Genomic DNA, 24,400 nt, shown 5'->3' on the forward strand with positions numbered 1-24,400 from the left:
TTAAATTTTAAAAATAAAAATTTATATTTTAATTATAATCCAACTTCAAGAAATAAAATACATAAAAAACAGTAACAATACTTTTCATGTTAATATTTTAATAAAATGTTTCAGTAGATAAATCTGTAAGAGAATTAAAGAAATAATAAAAATCTGGTTTATTAAATTATTTATCCAATTAAATGTACATTAAAGGTGGAAAAGTGTTTAATAATTAATAAATTTTTAAACTTTAAAAATAAAAAGTTACATTTTAATTATAATCCAAACTGGAGATATAAAATACGTAAAAAAATAGTAACAATATCTTTCTTGTTAATTTTTCAATAATATGTCTCAGTAGATAAATTTAGAATAAACTTAAGGAAATAATAAAAATCTGGTTTATTAAATTATTTATCCAACTATACTACTACTATATCCAACATTAAAGGTAGAAAAGTGTTAAATAATTATTAAATTTTTAAACTTTAATAATAAAAAGGTATATTTTAATTATAATCCAAACTCGAGATGTAACATACATAAAAAACTGTAACAATATCTTTCTTGTTAATTTTTCAATAATATAATTCAGTAGATAAATCTGTAAGAGAGTTAAGGAAATAATAAAAATCTGGTTTATTAAATTATTTATCCAACTAAGTATACATTAAAGGTAGAAAAGTGTTAAATAATTAATAAATTTTTAAACTTTAAAAATACAAAAGGTATATTTTAATTATAATCCAAACTCGAGGTATGAAATACAAAAAAAAAACAGTAACAATATCTTTCTTATTAATTTTTCAATAATATAATTCAGTAGATAAATTTATAAGAGAGTTAAAGAAATAATATAAATCTGGTTGTAAAAAAGTAAAAATTTATATTTTAATTACTTAAAAAATAGAAACAATACAAAAAAATCATAAAAAACAGTAACAATATCTTTCTTGTCAATTTTTCAATAATATTTTTGAGTTCATAAATCTATAAGAAAATTAAATAAATAATAAAAATCTCATATATTAAATTATTTGACTAACTAAATGTATATTAAGGGTAGAAAATTGCTAAATAATTAATATTTTTTTAAATTTTAAAAGTAAAAATTTATATTTTAATTACATAATAAATAGAAACAATACCTTTCTTGTTAATTTTTTAATAATATTTTTGAGTTGATAAATCTGTAAGAAAATTAAAGTAATAAAAAAATCTCATTTATTAAATTATTTGTTCAACTAAATATATATTAAGGAGAGAAAATTATTAAATAATTAATAATTTTTAAAATTTTAAAAGTAAAAATTTATATTTTAATTATAATCCACAGTCGAGATATAAAAAATAGTAATAATACATTTCTTGTTAATTTTTTAATAATATTTTTGAGTTGATAAATCTGTAAGAAAATTAAAGAAATAATAAAAATCTCATTTATTAAATTATTTATCCAACTAAATATATATTAAAGGATAGAAAATTGTTAAATAATTAATAATTTTTAAAATTTTAAAAGTAAAATGTTATATTTTAATTATAATCCAAACTTGAGACATAAAATACATAAAAATTAGTAAAAATTCTTTTCTTGTTAATTTTTTAATAATAATTTTGACTTGACAAATCTTTAAGAAAATTAAAAAATAATAAAAATCTTATTTATTAAATTATTTATCCAACTAAATATATATTAAGGGTAGAAAATTGTTAAATAATTAATAAATTTTTAAATTTTAAAAATAAAATGTTATATTTTATTTATAAACCAAACTCAAGATTAAAATACATAAAAAATAGTAACAATAATTTTTCTTGTTAAATTTTTAATAATATTTTTGAATTGATAAATCTGTAAGAAAATTATAGAATTAATAAAAATCTCATATATTAAATTATTTGTTCAAATAAATATACATTATGGGAAGAAAAAAAAAAATTTTTAATTTTAAAAATAAAACATAAAATATATAAAAAATAATAACTTGTTAATTTTTTAATAATATATTTGAATTGATAAATTTGTAATGTGAAGAAAATAATATAAATCTCATTTATTAAATTATTTATCCAACTAAATATGTATTAAAGGTAGAATATTTTTAATCCAAACTACTAATACTTTTATTGTTAATTTTATGTTAATATTTTTGAGTTGATAAAACAGTAAGAAAAAATCCAACCAAGGTATAAATATTATTATTAAATAATAAATCAATAAATTAAAAATAAAATTATAATTATTATTACTAATTTTAATTAAAGACCAAACTCTAGAGATACAATACATAAAATAAACGTTAAACTAAAATGTAAGTGACTAAATTTTTGATATAGATAATTAATAAATATGTTATTTTGCCGTTTATTACCTAAAATTAATATAAAAAATTAAATAAAATATTAAGTTTTAAGCGCTTCTTTAACAAAGCATCTAAGTCTTCAGTTGCAATTTTTTAATATTATTATATCTATTTTAGATTAGTTTTCGAATATAATTTATTCATTTAAAACATTAAAATTAATACTTTTTTTAAAAGATTTATATTGTAATATTAATAATTTAATCATTTTATTCATCAAAAAGTAATAAATAATTAAAATAATAACATTTTAGAGTTGGCACACTAAAAACTGTTAAATGTTTAACATATATTTAAATTTTCATAATAAAAGTTATAATTTAATTATAATGTAAACAATTATATCTACATTAAAAATATCCTAATATAATTGTAAATATTAAATATTTGAGCTATTTTTATCAGTATATAATATATTTACACCAACGTAAGAAGCCAAATTTTTATTACAAATAATTAAATAAAATTATTTTTTGTATAAATATTAACTAAATAAATATAAAAATCCTCAGATTATTAAATAAAATTTTAAAATAAGTGTGTTTAATATGATGAAAAAATTTAATTAATATAAGTGATGGAAGAAGATGTTCAAGTTTATTGATATAATTCCAATATTTTCTTTTACTATTTTCAACCCTCATATTTAATTCCTGCAATGAAAAAATGCACATTTTATCGCCAATTTTAAAACAAACGTAACGTCATACAAAATTTATTTGCAGAACATCTGAAAATCTGCTGAAAATCTGCTAAATAATTCACAGCCCCCGAAAAATTCGGTTAGGCTTTACAAAACCGAACTCCATTTCGGCGTAAAACAAATTCCATCCCGCAAAATCCGGAACGTTCACACATGCACGTTGGCCGCTATTTATTCAACATAAACAGTTTTATATTTAACGCATATCGATCGTAGATTTTGCGAAACGTTCTTCGGTACATATTTGATGGAGAGTCGGTGTCGATTCCGGCACCCCCGTACGAATCCGGCGTCCGCTTAGCCCCGTCGAATCCGGCACACACACACACACAATAGGGCCGGGGCGGGCAACGAAACGGGGGGTGGCGCGGCCCCGTGCCGTCCGCCAATCGCACGTCGACGCCGCACGAGGGGGTGAGTCGGATGGGCGTCGCGCACGTGGGGGTCGATAGTTGTGACGGTGTCGCGACGGCGCACTACCCCCGAATCGGGCGTCAGTCTGTGTCGGGCGGCCGTCGAGGCGATTCGGGACGGAACGGTCGTTTGGTGCGGTTCGTTGGCGGGAAGATGATCAGTTCGGGACGGGACGAGAAAAGTTGCCTGGACATCGACATGTTTCGCGTACCACCGATCTCCATAGATGACATACCCGAAATGTTGCTATGTAAGTTGTGATCTTCTGGTGGTTTTTGTGGTTGAATTTTGTTGTTTTGTTTTGTTTTTTCTGCGTCGCGGTGGGGTGCTGAGGGGTGAGGTGTGATTTTGAAGGCTTTTTGTGTGTTTGATACAGGCTGCGAATACGCAGGCTTGAGGAATGAGTACTGTACTTCCTTCGAGAACATTTCCGTAGAAATGGAGATATTAAATTATTTATTTTGCACATTTAGAATGTCATATTTGATGTTTTATTATGAATATTTTTTGTATAGGCAAATAAATATAAAAATATAATTTATGCGTAAAAATATACTTACATGTAAGTAAAACAAGTAAAATTTACTTACACTCTTGGAATTCCTAAAAAATATTAAAGAAATGAATATATCTAAACATGTTATCTTTAAACAGGAATAAATTAAATAATTTACTTTCAAGTTTCTAAAACAACTAAAGTTTACTTATATGTAAAATTTTGACTTTAAACAATAAATTAAAAATAATGTAAGCAAAATTTTACTTACAAGTATGTATAAGTAAGATTTACTTACACAGCTGTAATCCATCAAAATATATTAAATAATAAGTTTTCGCTTAAATTAGAATAATATAGAAAAATTATTTTCTTGAAAATATGTAAAACAAGTAAAATTTACTAATATTCTTATAATTCTTCAAAAGTTATTTAAAAAATTAATTAAATTCTTGTAATACTTCAAAAATTAATAAAAAACCAAAGAAATTTAAAAATTTTAATCTACATAAGAATAAATTAAAAAAAATAAGAAAATACATTTTCTAGTAAAAATTTACCCACAAATATGCAGAGGAAGTAAAATTTACTTAGATACTTGCACAAAATATTATAAAAAAATTAAGTAAAATTAAAAATTTGAACAAGAATAAATTTACTTACAACTATTTATCACTAATAAACTTTACTTGTAAATCATCAAAAAATATTAAAAAATAAAATATATTTAAAAATTTTAACTACTTTTACTTTACTTTTAAGTAAAATTTACTTTAAATATTTAGAACAAATAAAATTACCTTACACACTTGTAAATCTTCAAAAAATATTAAAAAATAAAGTATATATAAAATACTAATGAATAATTACTTTAAACCATAATAAATTAAAAGAATTTCTTAGCAAAAATTTACTTACAAGTATATAAATCAAGTAATATTTATATATACACTTGTAATTGTAATAAATTTAAAAAAATTTACTTTAATATAAATTGTTGCTTAAACTATACTATATAATTTAGAAAATTTATTTTCTTACAAATATGTAAAACAAGTAAGTTTTACCAATATTCTTATAATTCTAATTTAAAATTATCTAAAAAATTAATTAAATTCTAGTAATATTTCAAAAATCAATGAAAGAAACCAAAGAAATTTAAAAATTTTAATATAAACAAAAATAAAATAAGAAAATATATTTTCTAGTAAAAATTTACGTACAAATAGGTAGGGAAAGTAAAATTTACTTAGATACTAGCAAAAAATATAAAAAAGTACAAATTTAAACTTCAAACAAGAGTAAATTAAAATAAAATTTACTTACAAGTACTTACTTACTTACTAATAAGCATTCATACTTGTAAAAATATTAAAGAATAAAGTATATATGAAAATAATAATAAATAATTATATTAAACCACAGTAAATTAAAACATTTATTATATACAACATGTAAAATTTAATTATATACATGTAAATCTCCAAATCTCCGTAAATCAAAAAATTTTCAGAAAACTGTAAAAAAAAAATATGTAAAAATTTAAACCAGAATTAATTAAAAGAATTTCTTAATAAAATTTACTTACAAGTATTAAGAACAGGTAAAATTAACTTACACACTTGTAAATCTTCAAAAAATATAAACAAATGAAGTATATACAAAAATACTAGCAGAATGAGTCAAAAAATGTCTTATTAAAATTTACTTACAAGTATATAAAAAATTTACTTACTTACAAATATGTGGAATAAGTAAAATTTACATACATACTTGAAAATGTTCAAAATATACATTTAAAATTTTGATATATAATTAATAATTTATTTGAGTAGAAAATGAAACTATGAAAATCTAATGAAACATTGTAATTTAACATTTTTTTTAATTAATAAACACATTTTCCAATTGAATTAAATATATTACGAAATTTTATATTTTTAATTAATTCATAAACTAAAAATGTATTTCTTAAACTATTCAAATACTATTACTAAATTCTTGCGACTAAAGAAGAATTTAATACCACTGGAACATAATATAATAAAATAAAAAACTAATGATAATTTTAAAGTGTATTTCCTTATTTTTTCAATATAATATCTTAATTTGTATAATTATATAAAATATTATCTAATTAGATTGGATTATTAATCATAAACTATTAAAAAATTTTGCAGTTATAAAAAATACTTAAAAATTATTTAATTATAATAGCATATAAAAATAAATTTAACATTTGAAGTAATTAAGATAATTTCAGGAACGTTTAAAGTAATTAAACTAATTGCAATGCCAATTTTTTCACGAGTAATAACCTGGCCACTTTTTTGGCTAATTTTTTTTTAAAACAGTTCGCCATTTTCCTTCGTGTCACGTAAAATTATGTCAATTAATTTCATTTTTTCTTTTCGCTTAGCGACTATCCCAAAATGCGGCGGCTGCCACGAACTGATACTGGACAGGTTCATCCTGAAGGTGGCCGACAGGACGTGGCACGCCAAGTGCCTCCAGTGCAGCGACTGCAGGATCCAACTGACCGACAAGTGTTTCGCCAGGAACGGGCAGCTCTTCTGCAAGGACGACTTTTTCAAGTAAGCATCAGATCCGACCTATCTCTACTTAATTCGATTCTTGTAAGGCTTTGAATTTAATTTCGTAAATTAGAATAATAATGAAACAAAAAAGAAATCAAGTGCATTGGAAAGACTTCCGAGTCGTTATTGATTGAGATGTAATGAGGAGAAGCCGCAGTTTAATTTGACTGAGAGGCATTTAATTTCCGAATAAAATGGGAAACGTATTAAACGAATCCTTATTAATTTGTTATTCAAATAGGACGTGGAATTTGTTTGTCGACTAGAAAATCCATCTTTCCCTTAAATGAAATAAATTTACATGGTTAGTTTATGAGTCTTGAGCGAATTCCTTGTTTAATTTAACTGTTTTAATTTATTTCAACTTTAAATTGTTTTTTTTTTTTTGTATAAGATACCATATTGAAAATAATTTTAATGGTACCTTGCGCATTCGCCAAATTTTTAATTTGTGTTAAGATTTTATTTAACCATTGAAAATTGTTTTACATTCTTTTATTTTGTCTCTATTTTTACTCAAAAAACCAATAAACACTTATTTATTAGTTTACCCATTTTATAATTTAAAAATATATACATTTAGTATTAATTCTTTTGAATATGTTAACAAAAAAGTGTTTAAATATTCCTTTTTTCCATTATGACTCTATTTTTATTGAAAATGTATCTTTCACTACACTTATCAAGGTAATAACCTAAAATACTTACAAAAATTTAAAAGAATTTGAATTAAACACTTACTTTTTAGTTTATCCATTTTTTAATTAAAATAATATATATTTAGTTTAATTGTTTTGAATATGTCAACAAAGATATATTTAAATATTCCATTTTCCTATTATGACTCTATTTTTACTGAAAATGTGACTTTCACTATACTTATCAAGGTAATAACTTAAAATATTTACCAAAATTTAAAAGAATTTGAATTAAACTCTTATTTTTTAGTTTATCCATTTTATAATTAAAATAATATATAACTAATGTTTATTCTGTTGAATATATCAAGAAAGAAATGTTTAAGTATTTCATTTTTCTACTGTGACTCTATTTTTATTGAAAATATGGCTTTCACTACACTTATCAAAGTAATAACCTAAAATACCAAAATTTAAAAGATTTTGAATTAAACACTTACTATTTAGTTTATCCATTTTATAATTAAAATAATATATATTTAGTGTTAATTCTTTTGAATATATCAACAAAGAAATGTTTAAATATTTAATTTTTCTATTATGACTATTTTTACTGAAAATATCAAGACTCCCATTACACTTATCAAGGTGATAACCCAAAATACTTATTAAAACTTATTAAATAATTTGAATTAAACACATATTTTAGTTTACCTATTTTATAATTAAAAAAAAAGAAATGTTTAAATATCTCAGTTCTTTTATGACTATTTTTACTGAAAATGTCAAGGCTCTCACTATATTTTATCAAGTATATTTAAAATTTAAAAGAATCTGAATTAAACACTTTGTATTAATTATTTTGAATATATGGACATTTTTTTTAAATATCACAATTTTATAATTGTGTATATTTTTGTTGTTTATTAGTATTCTTATAAATAATTAGAAACATTTATAATCGAAAATTCAAAGCCTTGCTATCTGCCTACTATGTTACTTTACTATTTAGACAGTCACAGTATCGAATCTAGAATGTCATAAATAGTAAACGCAAGTAAGTGGTAAGGGTTGTGTCACACGCAACGCCAAGTAGTACGGATGTAACAATGCGGCTTATCGTTTCCCGTTGCGGCGCGCTGTGGGTGCAGACGGTTCGGCACGAAGTGCGCCGGATGCGAGCTCGGCATCCCGCCGACGCAGGTGGTGCGACGCGCCCAGGACAACGTCTACCATTTGCAGTGTTTCGCCTGCGTGATGTGCGCCCGCCAGCTCAACACCGGCGACGAGTTCTATCTGATGGAGGACCGCAAGCTGGTCTGCAAGCCGGACTACGAAGCCGCCAAATCGAAAGGTAACAACAACCTTAACTTAACTTATCTTGAATTAGTTTATGTTTCTTTGTGTTGTGTAACTATAAATATTGGACAAACTTGTGAAGGGGGGCTACTTCTGATTGTGCTCAAGTGTCAGTGTTTGGTTGCAGCTGCTGAATGCTTGGATGGGGATCAACCTAACAAACGGCCACGTACGACAATAACGGCAAAGCAACTTGAAACCCTAAAAACAGCCTACAACAACAGTCCAAAGCCTGCCCGCCATGTCCGGGAACAACTTAGCCAAGACACGGGGTTGGACATGAGGGTTGTGCAAGTGTGGTTCCAAAATAGGTAAGTTTATTGAAGCTGTTCATGTGCTGTTTATAAATGTGTTTATGACTGTAGGAGAGCAAAAGAAAAAAGACTTAAAAAGGACGCAGGACGCACGAGATGGAGCCAATACTTCAGGTCCATGAAAGGTGGCTCATCACCAAGGCACGACAAACTCTTGGACAAAGACGAGATGAAGGTGGACTTGGATAGTTTTAGCCATCACGGTAAGACTTCAGATTGTTTCCTTGCGAACAGGTTGGTGATGGACAGTTGTTTCAGACCTGAGTGATGACAGTTACGGAACAGTTGTTAATATGAGCATGGACCAAGATGGCTCATCGCCGCACAGTGGCATAGGACGACCCTCCTTCCTCCACGGAACAAACTCACCCTCCTACCTTCCCGGGCACACGCCTCCGCATGGGCACGAACACTATCCATATCCTGAACAGCTCTCCGTTTACGCCAGCATAGGTAGGAGACCTCCATTTACCTCCACGGAGAAGTCTAAAGAAGTTTATTCGTTTTAGGACAAGGCGGCCACCATCCGGGTCTCTCCATCCCCCACAACATGCCTCCAGGTGCTGACACCGACATCAGTAACGACAGCAGCGCAAGGGGATATCCGGACTTCCCGCCGAGCCCCGACTCTTGGTTGGGGGAGCCTTCGAGCGCACATTACTGACCCCCCAAACGACCAAGTCCAGAAATCGTGAGGAGTGTGTTGATGTCTCACCCATATGTATACCATGGCGACCTCTGTGATCCGGCACCGAATCCGGCGCGCAATTATTTTTCACTGCGGTCAATTTGGAACGGACAGCCTGTACAAAAAAGTCCACCGTGTGTGACTTTGATTAATTTATATGATCTTGTCTGTATCTATCTCAAAACGTTTCGCTGTGTACAGTTCTTATTGTTCTAGTCATGAAAAAAATTTAAGAGAAATGATATTGAATATGAATAGGTGTCTGTTTTAACATTCTAGTCGTACTTGTTTTAATTTCTATTTATTTATTATTGTTTAAAATATATTATTTAATAAAATATTAATTCTGGAAGTAGCTTGGATTTATTTTCCCTACTAATTATGAGATTTGGATTTTAGATAATCGGTTTTGGTACCTAATGAGAAAATATACCTTGAGTTTCACAATAAAAGCCCAGCTCGATTATCACATACTCAAAGCAACAAACACTTTGAACTGCATCATCAACACCACCATCTTTACATTGACTTGGAGTAGAACAAATTAGCCAAAAATGTTCCCATTGCCACTACAACAAACCGAAAAGTACTGGACCACTGCAAGAATCATCAACTGGGCCGAAAACGTCGTGCCCGAACCACTTGAGGTGATGCACGAGTACTCGTCCTTCTCCTCCTATCACACCACCACGATCTCCTCGCACAGCAGCGAAAGTGGCTACGCCAAATCGGAAGTCTGCGACAAGGAAATGCTGGACTCCGTCAACTTCACAGAAGTTACGGTCTTCCTGTGCAACAATTGCATCTTCTACTGTCTAAAATGGAAGACACATTTGGAGCACCGATTCGCCACAGGGCACAGCAAACCGAGACAAATTAAATCGTACATGTGCAACAGACCTGGATGCGTTTACAGGGCTGACTCACGTGACGACATGACACAACATAACGAACAGCACACCGGGTGGTTCCAGTACTTCAACCAGGGGATTCTTAGGATAAACAAACGGAACAACAAGTACTATATTCCGTTTTGCAGATAAAAATATTACCAAACAACAAATATATTATAATATTTTTAAGTTGATAAGCAAGAGATTTATGAGATCTCTACCTATTAATTCCCAATACGTGTTTATGGCAATATAATTAAGTTTTAATGTTCCCACCTCCATTTACCATGTTACAAATAAATCTACACAACCTAACGACTTTACCTGTACATAAAACTAGGTGCATCCATCTTCTGTAATAAATGGGCAGTACGCAAAGAATTAGTCACAGCTTAAACACCAGCCATACGAACAGCAACTAACCATCCAACCAAGATGATTAATTTGTTTCCTCTCCGTGAACATCTGAGGAAGGAAGAGAAATACTGGACTAGGGAGAAGATCTCGTCTTGGGCCAGAGAAGTGGAGCCCGCTATTGTGGGTTACAAACCGGCGGGTGCGGTTGCTGCAGTCGAGGCCGTCGCAGTCGAGGCCGTCGCAGCTTCGACCAAAAATAAGAGAGCTACTGTTTCGAACGACCAAGAGTTGTGCACCAAGTTGAAGAATGCCCACATTGGATCCACCCGTTTTTAAAGATTTGAAATGTTTTGTTTTTAAATATTTTGTGCCATAATACTATTATTGTTAACAGTTAACGTCATAACGTGCCTTATCAATATTGTTATTACGTAAATAAATATATATGTAAATTATATGTAATGGTTTTCATTTATAACCGATTATAAATTTATAAATTGGTACTAGTAATAATACATACGATATTTGGTAGATAGCCAATAAATAAAATACCAGAGTCATCAATTTTTTTGTTTAAGGCTTATAATTAGCTTTACTAGGTTTAGAAGCTTCAACCCATTGTCAAAAATGACAAGAATTATGGTGAACGATCAACATTTTCAGCCGCAATAACATTGTGATCATTTGTTGTGTCATATCCATTTGATATATTTGTGGAATTCATGAAACCTTTTCTAATTCTAAATCTAAAGCTGATTTATGACAGTTCAATGACTAGTTAGTCAATTTATAGTTATGACCGAAATTTATAATTATGACCAAAATTTATGGTTGAATGAAAATATGGAGAAAAACTTGGGCTTATAAAGATATTAACTCATCTTAAATGAAATTTTAAAATAATTTCAATAAATATATTTATTATTTTATATTAGATTTTTAAATATATAAAATTTCCAATTTATATTAAAATATCAAAGCTCTCATTGAACTTATCAAAATAGTAACCTATGATACTTATCAAAATTTGAAAGAACTTATATTAAACAGTCATTTTTTAACTTTTCCAGTTTATAATTTAAAAATATATATTTTATTAATTATTTTTGATAAATTGTTAAAGAAATCTTTAAATATTTCAATTCTATTTTATGACTTTATATTTACTTAAAAGAATTTGAATTAGACACTTATTTTTTAAAATTTACAATTTATAATAAAAATATGTATTTTGTATTAATTATTTTAAATATATCAACAAAAACATTATTAAATATCTCATTTTTCTTATCTACTAAAATACCATAAGGATGATCACTTATGACACTTATCAAGTTTTAAAAAAAATTGAATTAAACATATGTAATAATAATATTTCTAATTTATGAAAATATCGACAAAAAAATTAAACATACCCATTTTTAATTAAATTAATTTTAATACTTTCATGAGACTTATGACATAGTGACATTGTAGAATAATTTAAATAAATATTTTGTAATTAATTATAATTTAAAAACATATTTTTAAATATATAAATTTTCCAATTTATAGTAAAATAATAAATCTCTCAATAAACTTTTCAAAATAATAACTGATGATACTTATCAAACTTTAAAATAAATTAATAAAAGCAAACAGATATTTTTTAACTTTTCTAATTTATAATTAAGAAATATATATTTTGTATTAATTATTTCGACAAAAATACAATTAAATATCTAATTTTTCTTTTCGACTAAAATATCATACAGATGATGACTTATTGCAGTCATCAAGTTTTAAAAAAAATTAAATTAAACATATTTCTAATTTATATCTTGAATGAAAATATCGACAACACACTTAAACATATCTAATTTTTAATTAAATTTTATTACTCTCAGGAGACGAGATGATAACCCATAGTACCTACGAAATTGTAAAATAAATTTAATAAATACTTTGTAATTACTTATAATTTAAAAGCATATTATTAAATATATAAATTTTCTAATTTATTCTAAAATATCAAAGCTCTCATTGAACTTATCAACATAATAACCCATGACTTAAAAATATATTTTTAGTATTAATTATTTCGATAAAAATACTATTAAATATCTAATTTTTCTTTTCGTCTAAAATATCATAGATATGATAACTTATGACAATTATCAAGTTTTAAAAAAATTGAATTAAACACATTTCTAATTCATATCTTGAATGAAACTATCGACAAAAATCTATTCATTCTAAACATAACTATTTCTTTAATTAAATTTTAATACTCTCATGATACTAAAGATCGAATTAGATAGTTATTTTTTAACAATTTCAATTTATAATTTAATTTTTATATGGATTTGGATTAATTAATTTGAATATATCGAATATTATTAAATATCTCATTTTTCTTTTCTATTATGACACTTATCTGGTTTTAAAGAAATTGATTCAATAATTATTCTAATTTATATTTTGAATGAATAAATTGACAAAACAAATAATTATTTCCATTTTATTTATATTATTTATAATTTTAAACAGTTATTTTTTAACATTTCCAATTTATAATTTGAAATACATATTTTGGATTAATAATCTTGAATATATATACAAAAATATAATATTTCATTTTTCTTTTATATTACATATTTTCTCCATTTATATATTTATTTTACGTTATTTTTTTTGATCGACAAAAAATTAAATATTCCAATTTTCTATTACGACCACATTTTCTGTTCTATTATGACTTCTCCAAATGATAATCTATGAAACTTTTTTTCCCATATTTTGAATTTTTCCATATCAACAAAGTTTGGAAGTTTAAAATTAAAAATACTAAAATACTCCAAAATTGTTGTCAAATATTAGTCATTTTGAATTATTATATTATAGTTCCTGGAATCTTAAATTCTTATCAACAACCATTGACATATTTATTACATAAGGGTTATGCAAATTCTACGGAATAATTTACTGTATACAAAAGTTAAATGCACATGAGAACCGCACCAGATTAAAGACAAAGTAAATCCAAACATACAATTTTGAAGTACTGGAATTTTGGCTACCATAATAATAGATTTTAGGTAACAGATGAAATAAAACAAAAATGGGACCGCACCCACCTGGAATTTCAAGTAACAAAACCATAAGATTAATCTTTTACAACATCAGATGGTTTCCCTTAATCATACGAATCAACTTAACAAAGCTGAACTATTTGGATTATGTAAATGAAAGAATGCATTAAAACGACAGGAATTTTATTAATAAATTACAATAAAACAATTGTAAAAAAGTCACAGTTGTAAAAATAAATTGAATATCCGGAGTACAGCAGTCACGTAAACACAACCAACAAATAATTTTTGGATGAAATCCAACTAATAGGGAGCATATCTTGGTTGGATAGTTTTATACTTGTGGGCACCACTTCCTTGCACCTGGCTAGTCCTGTTCATGGCAGCAGAAGGGAACGTTCCCCAAAGGGGGTGATAGAGAACTGGTTGGGTGGCAAACAAGTCCGGAAACGGAGGCAGGAGGTTTTCGTCGATGCAAGATTGCGAGCCTTGCCCTTTGGCGATGCTGCCCAGCATGCTCAGAGCTGAGTATGGTGTGTTTGGAGGTGAGGGAGGTGCAAGAGCTTTTCCTGTTTTAGAAACATCCAATGTTAATCCAGCTGTTGGTGCGTATTGGGGAATTGGACGTGTTGGGTTAGATGTGGAGCTTGACGAACTCATAGGAGGACCTCCAAGGCCTGACCGGCCTTGTATTGGGTTAGCGGAGCTGCTAGTAATAGTTGCTGATTTGATGTTGGAATAATTTTGAAGTTCAAGGCTGTAGTAATTGTTTGCCTTCGCATATAAATCAAAAGGTTGAGTGGAACTGCCACCAATATTAATAGAATTCTGAACTGCAGGAGCATTGTAATCATTTTTGTTTTGTAAGGCTCTTTCATGTAAATTCGAAGCCTGAGTGGAATTACCATTACTTCTAATGGTACGGTTTTCAGACACTGCTGATTTGACGGCAGATTGTGTAGACTTCCCACTGGTTTCCTGTTTGGAAGGAACATAATCTTCTTCATTGGAATCTTCATAAGTCCTTGCAGGCGTTTTAAAGTTAGCTGACATATTTTCAAAGTTCATTGAAGGTTGTTCGTAGCCCATCGTCGTCCTGTTATATTGTGGTGTTGTATCATAAAACTGTTTATAATTCGGATACTCCACTCCTGGTCCAAAGTCCGGTGATGGAAACGCCGACAGTAGATATGGCACCTCCATATTCGTAGACACACTCAACCCAAACATGTTCATTGTTGTGATTCTGGACACTGTTTATATTTTACAATATTCTTGAGACTTGTGAGACCAATTCCCAACACCCAATTCCTTTTAAACAAGTGGCTTGGTTAGTTTATACCTATGCTTAGGGGTGGGACACCTGGGGATTAAATAAATCTGCCTCAAAATCAAAAGTCAAGGCGGTACAATATAAAACTTCCTTTGAACAAAATTTTGGCCGCAATATTAATAAAATAACAATAAGTTGATAGTCATGTAGACGACATAGGTACATTGCTTAACTTCAACATAATTAAAATCGAATTTTATTGATGCTATTACGTGTTTAATGACATATTAATTCTTAATAATGTTTGTTAAATGCCCTTCCAATCAGTTTTTAAGTTGTTGAATGATGAACTTAAATTTAATTATGAAAAATGGATTACTCACCTTAAAATACAACTATTCTATCGTTAAAATATTATTATTAACATTTAGTAAGTAATAAACAAGACAAATGATTTCAAATTTACTTGATGTCGTAAATTCTGTGTTTACACTAAATTTTTGACAAAACTGGGCTCACAAACACAACAAAAAATTGTAAACTTTTTATTAATAAATATGTACAAGAACTGACAAAACATTTGGACTACTTACAATAAATTATGCAGTAAATAAAAATCTTAAGGTCTAAAGTTCGGTGGTCGTGACCCCCCAATATTGCTGCATCCGGTCCAGATCCAAAGAATCTGCCAAACCTCTTTCGTGCATCACCGCAAAATCGTACTCCAAATTGTAAGGCATCAGCCTCTGCAAGCTGCCAAAGTAAGCTGCGTGTGGTCCCCCCAATAACTGCTTCTTGTCCAACACGAACTTCGATGAAGTCCTGTTCATCAACGGATTAAAGGATCTGGCACTGCCGAACTGTCTGGACAAAAAGCTGGTCGGCGTGTTGTTGTTGTTGTTGTTATTGTTGGTGTCCGCCAAATGGGGCGAACTCCTCGATATTGGCATGTTCTTAACCGAGAACGGAGGCTTCCTCATCCCCTTGGATAAGGTGTTCAACTCCTTGTCGAACAACAGCTGCGTGTTCTGCTCCAACATGTACTCCCAACACTTGAACTGCTCCTCGGACAAAGCCGAATCCGAATCCTCCCTGTTCTTCTCCTCCTCCCGCCTGGTCCTCAAAGCCTTCGCCACCCCCCTGTAACTCCTCCTCTCCGGGCTAGCCTTAACCTCGTTGGACTCGAAAATGGACGGCGTCACGCTCCTCAGCGACCTGTTCTCGTTCTGCTTGTTCAGCTGGTTGATGAACAGCTTCGCCGACGAGTTGCAGTCGCTGCAGGCGTGCTCACTTTGCCCACTCGGCGACGATCGGTCATCGTTGATCATCATGGGCGGTGGAATGGGTATTTTTTCGATGCAACTTATGCACTCGGTGTTCAGAGCTTCGCAACAACATCCCGCCTGGCAGGTCGAAGCCGAGTTGCCGCTCTCGCTCTGGTACTTGTTGCGTTTTATGGTCTGTCTCAGCTCCCGCATCAGCATGTCCACGTCGTTGCTCAGCAGATTAAACTTAACAACGATCACACTCAAGTTCTCCTCGGCGCCGTAACTTTGGGACAGGTCCTGCAACCGCTTGGCTGCCAGGATGACGTTCCTCTGCAGGCTTACCTCTTTGATTGCATTCTCGGGGCTCATCACCTCCCACAGGTTTTTGTTGGCTATGATCATGTACTCGTCTTGTTCGTCGAGATAAATTTCGGAAATGTCTGGGTCAGGTACCATTAGTTGAAGCTGCGTGTTAGCTCTGATCGAACGTCGCTGCTTGGCCGGCAACAGCCGTACCGGACCGGCAGCACGGCCCAGAACCACCCGGATGTCGCCAACGCTGGCGATTTTCATCACGTACTTTTTCAAACTGGTGCAAAACGAGTACTCTTGAGGTTGCTTGAGGTTTAGCACGTGTATTATTATTGCATTCAGCCCTTGCTTCTGGCCTTTGTCCCTTAGCTCTCGATGCGCTGATAACATTGTGTACTTCATGTACTCGTGCGACGTTTCTTTCACCGTCCGTTCTTCCAGAAGTATTCTGGGTACCACTTTGTCGACTGCTATGGGTAAGTCGTTGTTGTTTTCGCCATCGAACATGCCAAACAAAGCTTCAGTGTTGCAGAAGGCGGGCAATCTAATTTGGGAAATGTACAAACGTTGCTTGCAACCGGCAGTTTCAGAAAATCCAACTGTCCAACAGTGATCAGTAAGATCAGTTTCACAAAACGGAGACGGAGATAATGGTAAACTAGTCCTGTTCTTGCCTGAAACGTCCACCAAACTCATCGGCCTTTGCGTCCTGTAGTTGTTGAATTGCTGAGAATCAACGTGAAGCTTAGTATTGCACGACAAGTCCAGGAACTTCAAGTTGGGGGGAATCAACGCCGACAGGTCGATTCGATCCAACTGGTTGTGGGCCAAATCTAACACTCTCAACGACAACAGATGCGACAGCTTCGGTATGCTTTGCAGCAAATTCGAGTGGACCCTCAGAACCGACAGGTGCCTCAGCCTGTCTATGTTGTCAGGCAGCTTCAGCAGCTTGTTCCCCGACGCCACCAGCTCCTCGAGCTCGCTCCAGTACAAGGGACAGTGCTCGGGCAATGCGGTGAAGCTGTTGTAGGCCGCGTGCAAGGTCTTCAGGTTCCTCAAGTACGGGCACAGCTTCTCCAACGACCTGTCCACGAGGCAGTTGGCGGTGATGAACAGCTTCTCCAGCTGGAGCACTTCGTCCGGTTTGGGCAGGTCACACAAGCGGTTGTTGGACAGATTTAGTACTTTGATGTTTTTAACGAATTTGAAGAAATTCTCAGGTAACGTGGACAAACTGTTGTTTTGCAGGAAGAGATCTTGTAGAAGCAGTCGGCGCTGGATCGCCGGTAAGTACTGGATGTTGTTGTAGGCAAGCTGCAGCGTTTGCAGGAACGGCATCTCGTTACAGAATAAGTGATCGGGCAACGAGGACAGCATGTTGTTGCTGGCGAACAAAGACCTGAGCTCGCTACATCCCGACAGCCAATCGGGCAGCGACTCCAACTCGTTGTAGGACACGTCCATGTGCTTCAAGCCCAGAGGTGCGTGGGCTACCGTCAGCTTCTTCAATCCTGAAAGCATAAGGTTATTCGTGAGGGCAAACTGATGGGGTTGATCTTACTGTTGTTTCCTGCGATTATAGACACCAGCTTCTTGCCGTGCAACGTCAGGTGGGTCAAGGAGTTTCGGGAACATTGCAGGATTTGTAGCTGTTCCACAGCACTCAAATCTAGATTTTCTATGCTGTTTTCACTAACGTCCAGCTCAGTCAGGTTCTATCAAACAAAGGGAATTTAAAACTATTATTTTTATGCTATCAAGGGTCGTACCCCATAGTTTCCCAAGATGATGTTCCCTTTCAATCGATTGGAACGCAGGTTTAAGGTTTTCAATCCGTTGGTGTGCTCATGATTCTCGGGCTTGTAGTCGGATTCCTGCGAGTAGCAGCAGAACGTAAAATCATCCATTAGCACCAGGAAGACATAAAATGAATATTTAGTGCGTGAAATCAGTAACTTTTAGAATATAATGATGTCGGAATATATTATGAAGAAGATCGGTGACTGCCGAAATTAAATAAAGAACCGTAATGGTATGAGTTAAGCGGAATAATTTAAATGAATACGTTTCACGAGCACGAAGTGTTGAATTTTGACCATGTTTTCAAAATGTGCAGAGGAATATTGGCCAACTGTTTTGACCTTGATGATGTGAGATTCTGATCCGATTCAAATAAAGGACATAAGAGGCAAAATTAATGTTCTTTTGTGATTGTATCATATTTATGGTAGGATGCTTCTTGTACGAATAACAAATTACAAAATATCATAAACAATAATAGCCATTGTTAAAACTTGCAACATGCTTTGGAGCTGCAAAAAATGTATTAATTGTGGTCATTAAAATATGATGGTTTACAAAACATGTCTTTGTTTTGTTATAAAAGTTTTAAGTGAAGAAACACCATATTAGTTAGAAATAACTAATATTTTGGCTGTATTTATGTTTACCCACAAATTTATAGGTTATAATTTAAAATAGCTAAACTTGTTTTGAAAATATTATAACAGTGGTTCTACAAATTGTTCCATTTAATTATTTACTACTACTACACTTTTTATAATGGCACAGTTTCACCCAATTTTGGTAAATTATTCAAATTTACAGTACCACAAAGTGGAAACAACTAACTAAAAGGACTTTCTTTGGGACACAGTCAATTTAACATTTTTAAAAGGAACTGCCTACTTTTAGCGGTGGATAATTTAATTGCAACATTCCTCGTTTCTCTTTGCAATAAATTATTGCATTATCAGTTGCTAAATTTCCAAAATAGGTACTTAAAAACTATTTAAAAGGAATTATTGCAGATGCAAAGTATAACATGATGTACTCAGTAAGTCCAGTTATCTTGTAATTAAATAATTACTTAAATTACACCAAATTATATAATAATAACATTAATTATGCTAATTATTTGAAATCGTTTTAACGCTGATGGTTTGAACTTACTTGGGTCAGCATCAAATAACATAATAACAAAATCACCACGAAATCACAAAAGTCCTCACATCAATCACCGGAGCACAATTAGTGGTTGATACTCACGGAAAGGACTAAGGCCCTCATGTCCGGTTTGTTGTCGGGGGGCAGCGCCAGTCGGTTGTCGGCCACACGCAGTATCCTGAGGGAGCGCAGGTCCCATAGAGTGGGCGGCAGCACGCTCAACAGGTTCTGATCCAGCACGAGCTCCTGCAGACTGCGGACAGAAGAGAAAACGAAAGTTTCGGCCCGGCTACCGGATGCACATGCAGGACACTGGCAAGGACGTACCGAACACCATTTCCATGACAATACGGTGATCGGTGTTTTGGTACTGATTTTTGCGGGACGCGTGGGCGATGGACGTGTGGTCGGTGTGTCGGGTTGATTGGCGAGGGAATTGGAGAAATGATTGTATAAAACGGCCGGGCACGCGCCAGCTTTTCAGATCTGCTCGGCTGGCTTTCGGTTCTTTGGGTGGCAGGGTCGGATCTTTCATCGGTAAACTGTTCTAGAAACAATCCGTCAGTTCTTCCACGAGTCGATTTGCATAGAAATAGACAACAATAGCACCCATCTTCAAGAAAACACAAGAAACTCTTGGAAAGCTAACTAGATAGGTACCACCATTTCTGAAGAGATATACTTAGACTCTTAAAGGGTCTCTTCAATGAATGACAGAAGAGAGTCATTGACCTGAACAAATCGAATTAGTCCCTACACATCCGGAAAGTGTCGATTAAAACGCCAAGGTGCTAACGACACCTGATCAAAAGCCCGTGAACCCCGAAAGTCCGGTCCTGGCCGTATCTTTAATTATATGCGGTCTCGGACGGGCGAGGGACCGTGGAAGAAACAACGGAAGTTCATTCATCGCAGTTTCTATGTTTGTAGTACCAGTCCCGATGGATCTTTGTTTTGGTTTCGCAATCGAATTTATGTCTCACCTCTGCAACTGGCCGATTTCGGGTGGAAGTGTCAGCAGACTGTTATCGGACAGATCCAGCACGGTCAGTGTGGTGAGTTGCAACACGCTGTTGGGGAAGTTGTTGATGCCATTGGATCGAAGGCTGAGCACTCGAAGTTCGGATAAGGTCTGGATGGATTCGCCAGGAAGTACGATTTCTTCCACGTAACACTCGTTGATTTCATCATTGTTCTTGCACAGGCCGTTCAGGTTCAGCTCTTTCACTGATTCGACGGCGGTGGATGTCAGACGCTGATTCGAGTCGTCGTTCTCGTTAAGAGACTGGGAAGAGATTGTGTTTTTTAACTGTTTACGTGTGATACATTTATTAAGTTTAAACAACAAAAGGAAATAATAAATAATAATTTGTTCATTTTTCTTGACATTTTTCTTTGCAACTTCCGCGTTTTAAAAAGATTAAACTAATTGGAATTGATTGCTAACTTTTTAAAGAAAAAGGTTTCTAAATTTTAAAAACTTATTATTATTACTTTATTATTTCATATCTCTAGATTAAGATTTTTAATATTCTTATTTTGAAAAATTACTTAAAACTCCAAAAAGTTAGGTTATTGGATATTCACTGGATTATTCAATTGTTTTTTATTTTTACACGATTATTTTTTATGAAAACTTATGGGAATATTGTTAAAAGATCATTTTCTTGACGTTTTCTTCGTAACTTACACCTTTTTAAAAAGATTTTAAATATTACTACCTATTACTATAATTTTGCTCTGTTATTTCATAAGCTTACATTAAGAGTTTTATAATTTCTATTTTCAAAAATTACTCAAAATTCCAAAATGTAAAGTTACTGGTGAGTATTTAATTGTTTTTTATTTTTAAACAATTATGAAAACTTATTGAATATTGTTCAAAGAACTTTTCCTTTACATTTCATATTATTTTGAAAAAGTTTAATCTTCAAAAAGTGAGGTTATGATTATTTTTTATGAAAACTTGTTAAAAGAACATATTATTGTTATATTATATTATATTGTTAAAAGATCATTTTCTTGATATTTCCTTCGTAACTTCCATCTTTTAAAAAGGTTTTAAATATTACACAGTGTTATTAATATTTTATTTGATTTATTATTTCATAACCTTACATTAAGATTTTTAATATTTATTATTTTTAAAAATGACTCAAAACTCCAAAAAGTGGGATTACCTACAATCATTCAATTGTTTTTTATTTTTAAACGATTATTTGTAATGAAAACTTATTGGAATAATGTTAAAAGAACATTTTCTTCATATTTCCTTCGTAACTTCCATCTTTTAAAAAGATAACGTTTATTTTTTATGAAAACTTATTGGAACATTGTTCAAAGATATTATTAATATATTTTTTATTATCTCATAACCTTAAACTAAGATTTTTAATATTTATTTTGAAAAAAGACAGAAAACTCCAAAAAATGAGGTTACTGGCGATAATTTAATTGTTTTTTTATATTTTCAAATGATTATTTTTTATGAAAACTTTGAAAAAGACTTAAAACTCCAAAAAGAGAGGTTACTGACGATTGTTAATTATTTTTTTAATTTTAAATGATAATTTTTTATGAAAACTTATTAGAATATTGTTAAAAGAATTTTTTCTTAAAAATTCCTTCGTAACTTACATCTTTTAAACATGTTTTAAAGACCTTACATTAAGATTTTTAATATTTGTTATTTTAAAACACCAAAAAGTGAGGTTACTGCCGATCATTCAATTGTTTTTTTTTATTTTTAAACGATTATTATTTATGAAAACTTATTGGAATATTGACAAAAAACATTTTCTTGATATTTCCTTCGCAACTTCCATCTTTTAAAGAGGTTTTAAATATTACATATTGTTATTAATATATTTTTTTATTATTTCATAACCTTATATTAAGTTTATTAATACATATTATTTTGAAATATGTCTTAACAAAACTTTATTATTGTACTTTAACATTCGTCTTAAGGCTTTTTATTTATTAACATTAAGTTAAGTTTTTCCAGTTATTCTAGATAAAATGATTATTAACACAGATTTAAAAATTTGAAACTGAAAAAAATTGTAGATTATTAATATGTTTTTTTTATTTATAAAACTATAATCTCAGAAATCTTAATGAGATAACATTAGATTTTTCAATTAGTAAACTATTCACAGCAACTTCCTTACTTGTTTTGTTACATTTAACATAATAACTAAAAACTTTTAACATAAGCAGCACTCACTCATGTGTAGACGTTAGCAAACCGTAAAAATGCAAAAAAGAATCAAATAAATCCACTGACGCATTCAAATTTCACTTTCATTTCATTGAATGGCTGTATTTGCATCTATTTAACATAAAAGGGAAGGCCAGAAAAGCTTTATTGTTAAGAACGGGATGTGTAAAATATCTACTTCCCCAAATTGAAAGCCCTCAACCAAACGAGATTATTACCATACGCATAACCCAAATTAACCAATCTAAACCGAGAGTGTTTATCGACAACGAACCAATCTTGACAAAGATGGGCACAATTAAACAATTTTCTGTGCTCACACTCACTTTGTCGCTCAAAAAGTCGTACTCCTCCAACGAGTCCAGTTCGATTTGTTCGCACTCGCGAATCTTCGGAAACTTCATGACACCGTCGCACAATTTGGTGCCCCTTTTGGATGCACAAGTGGCCAGCAACATGACAATAATCACATCGTGCACGACACAGAGATAAACACACCGATGGGGCACCTTCCGCCTCTAATGTCCCATGCCAAACTGGATGGCCCGGCAAAACGCAAGAAGAATATAGTAATTGTGATTCTGCGGTGCGACCCACGACAGCATGACATCACGCTCGGGTAATCCTTTATTCCATACAAGGCACGTACTGCTGCTGGTGGTACCACATGAAGAACGCTGGCAGAAGACTTATTGTCACACTTTTCTATCATTTAAAAGTATATTTGGATGTAACCACTTCTGAAATTGATAAATCATTAAAGAAGAAGTTCAACTTAATAAATCGTTAAGGAAGTTCTTTAACTTTCCAATAAGCTTCCATGGAGAATAATTATTAAAAAAATAATAAACTATCCAACAGTAACTTTATTTTTTGAAGATAAAATCATTTTTCAAAATAAGAATCTTAATATAAATTTATGAAATAATCAAAAAAAATATTAGCAATAGTGTGCAATATTTAAAACCTTTTTGAAAAGGTGGAAGTTTTGAAGAAAACTTCAAAAAAATGTTCTTTTAACAATATTCCAATAAATTTTTACAGAAAATAAAAGTTTAAAAATAAAAAATAGTTAAATACTCACCTATAGCCTTACTTTTTGAAGTTTTAAGTCATTTTTCAAAATAAAAATATTAAAAATCTTAATGTAAGGTTATGAAATAATAAAGAAAAATATTAGTAATAGTGTGTAATATTAAGTTGTGGAAGCTACAAATAAAAAGTCAACATTATTTCAATAAATTTTTATTGAAAATAATCGTTTAAAAAAACAAACAAAAAAACAATTTAAAACTCATCAATAACCTCACTTTTTAGTTTTAAGTCATTTATCAAAATAAAAATATTATAAAATCTTAATGTAAGGTCATGAAATAGTACAGAAAAATATTAGTAATAAACAATATTCCAATAAGTTTTCATAGAAAATAATCGTTTAAAATAAAAAAACAATTAAATATTCAGTAGTAATCTTACTTTTTAATGTAAGGTAATGAA

The 24,400-nt window shown here is 30.9% G+C and overlaps 3 protein-coding genes across 11 annotated transcripts in view; 1 reads left to right on the forward strand and 2 right to left on the reverse strand.

Annotated features, from left to right (window-relative positions):
- Positions 1 to 9,890, forward strand: part of LOC109599666 (LIM/homeobox protein Lhx3) — a 44,894-nt gene extending 35,004 nt beyond the window's left edge. For 2 of the 9 annotated variants that reach the window (XM_049966142.1, XM_049966143.1), the window contains 6 exons: positions 6,381 to 6,555; positions 8,339 to 8,550; positions 8,683 to 8,866; positions 8,921 to 9,072; positions 9,119 to 9,322; positions 9,379 to 9,890. In XM_049966142.1, coding sequence (XP_049822099.1) covers positions 6,381 to 6,555; positions 8,339 to 8,550; positions 8,683 to 8,866; positions 8,921 to 9,072; positions 9,119 to 9,322; positions 9,379 to 9,533 — 1,082 coding nt within the window. In that variant the 3' untranslated portion in view covers positions 9,534 to 9,890. Of the gene's footprint in view, positions 1 to 3,502; positions 3,716 to 6,380; positions 6,556 to 8,338; positions 8,551 to 8,682; positions 8,867 to 8,920; positions 9,073 to 9,118; positions 9,323 to 9,378 lie in introns of those variants that run through there. The other 7 variants (XM_020015684.2, XM_020015685.2, XM_049966147.1 and 4 more) reach the window with 7 other exon arrangements.
- Positions 9,891 to 14,044: 4,154 nt separating this feature from the next.
- On the reverse strand, positions 14,045 to 15,661 carry LOC109599668 (uncharacterized). The gene is made up of 2 exons (XM_020015689.2): positions 15,535 to 15,661; positions 14,045 to 15,241 (listed from the first exon to the last, which is right to left on the reverse strand). The coding sequence occupies exon 2, from the start codon at positions 15,112 to 15,114 to the stop codon at positions 14,182 to 14,184; it is 933 nt and encodes a 310-aa protein (XP_019871248.2). The 5' UTR covers positions 15,115 to 15,241; positions 15,535 to 15,661; the 3' UTR covers positions 14,045 to 14,181.
- Positions 15,662 to 15,748: 87 nt separating this feature from the next.
- Positions 15,749 to 23,361, reverse strand: LOC109599652 (protein phosphatase PHLPP-like protein). The gene is made up of 6 exons (XM_049966745.1): positions 23,230 to 23,361; positions 20,664 to 20,965; positions 19,783 to 19,933; positions 18,504 to 18,608; positions 18,296 to 18,449; positions 15,749 to 18,245 (listed from the first exon to the last, which is right to left on the reverse strand). Exons 1-6 carry the CDS (start codon positions 23,359 to 23,361, stop codon positions 15,778 to 15,780), a joined length of 3,312 nt encoding a protein of 1,103 aa, XP_049822702.1. The 3' UTR covers positions 15,749 to 15,777.
- Between the last annotated feature and the right edge of the window lie 1,039 nt (positions 23,362 to 24,400).

This window comes from Aethina tumida, chromosome 4 (assembly GCF_024364675.1).
Source record: "Aethina tumida isolate Nest 87 chromosome 4, icAetTumi1.1, whole genome shotgun sequence".
In the NCBI taxonomy this organism is placed as follows: domain Eukaryota; kingdom Metazoa; phylum Arthropoda; class Insecta; order Coleoptera; family Nitidulidae; genus Aethina; species Aethina tumida.

Coding starts and splice junctions, on each gene's coding strand:
- LOC109599668 (XM_020015689.2), bottom strand. CDS start 15,114: ATGAACATGTTTGGGTTGAGTGTGTCTACGAATATGGAGGTGCCATAT.
- LOC109599652 (XM_049966745.1), bottom strand. CDS start 23,361: ATGTTGCTGGCCACTTGTGCATCCAAAAGGGGCACCAAATTGTGCGAC. Junction 19,934..20,663: donor GAAATCGGCCAGTTGCAGAG/GTGAGACATAAA, acceptor TTCTGTCCGCAG/TCTGCAGGAGCTCGTGCTGG. Junction 18,609..19,782: donor TGAGGGCCTTAGTCCTTTCC/GTGAGTATCAAC, acceptor TGCTACTCGCAG/GAATCCGACTACAAGCCCGA.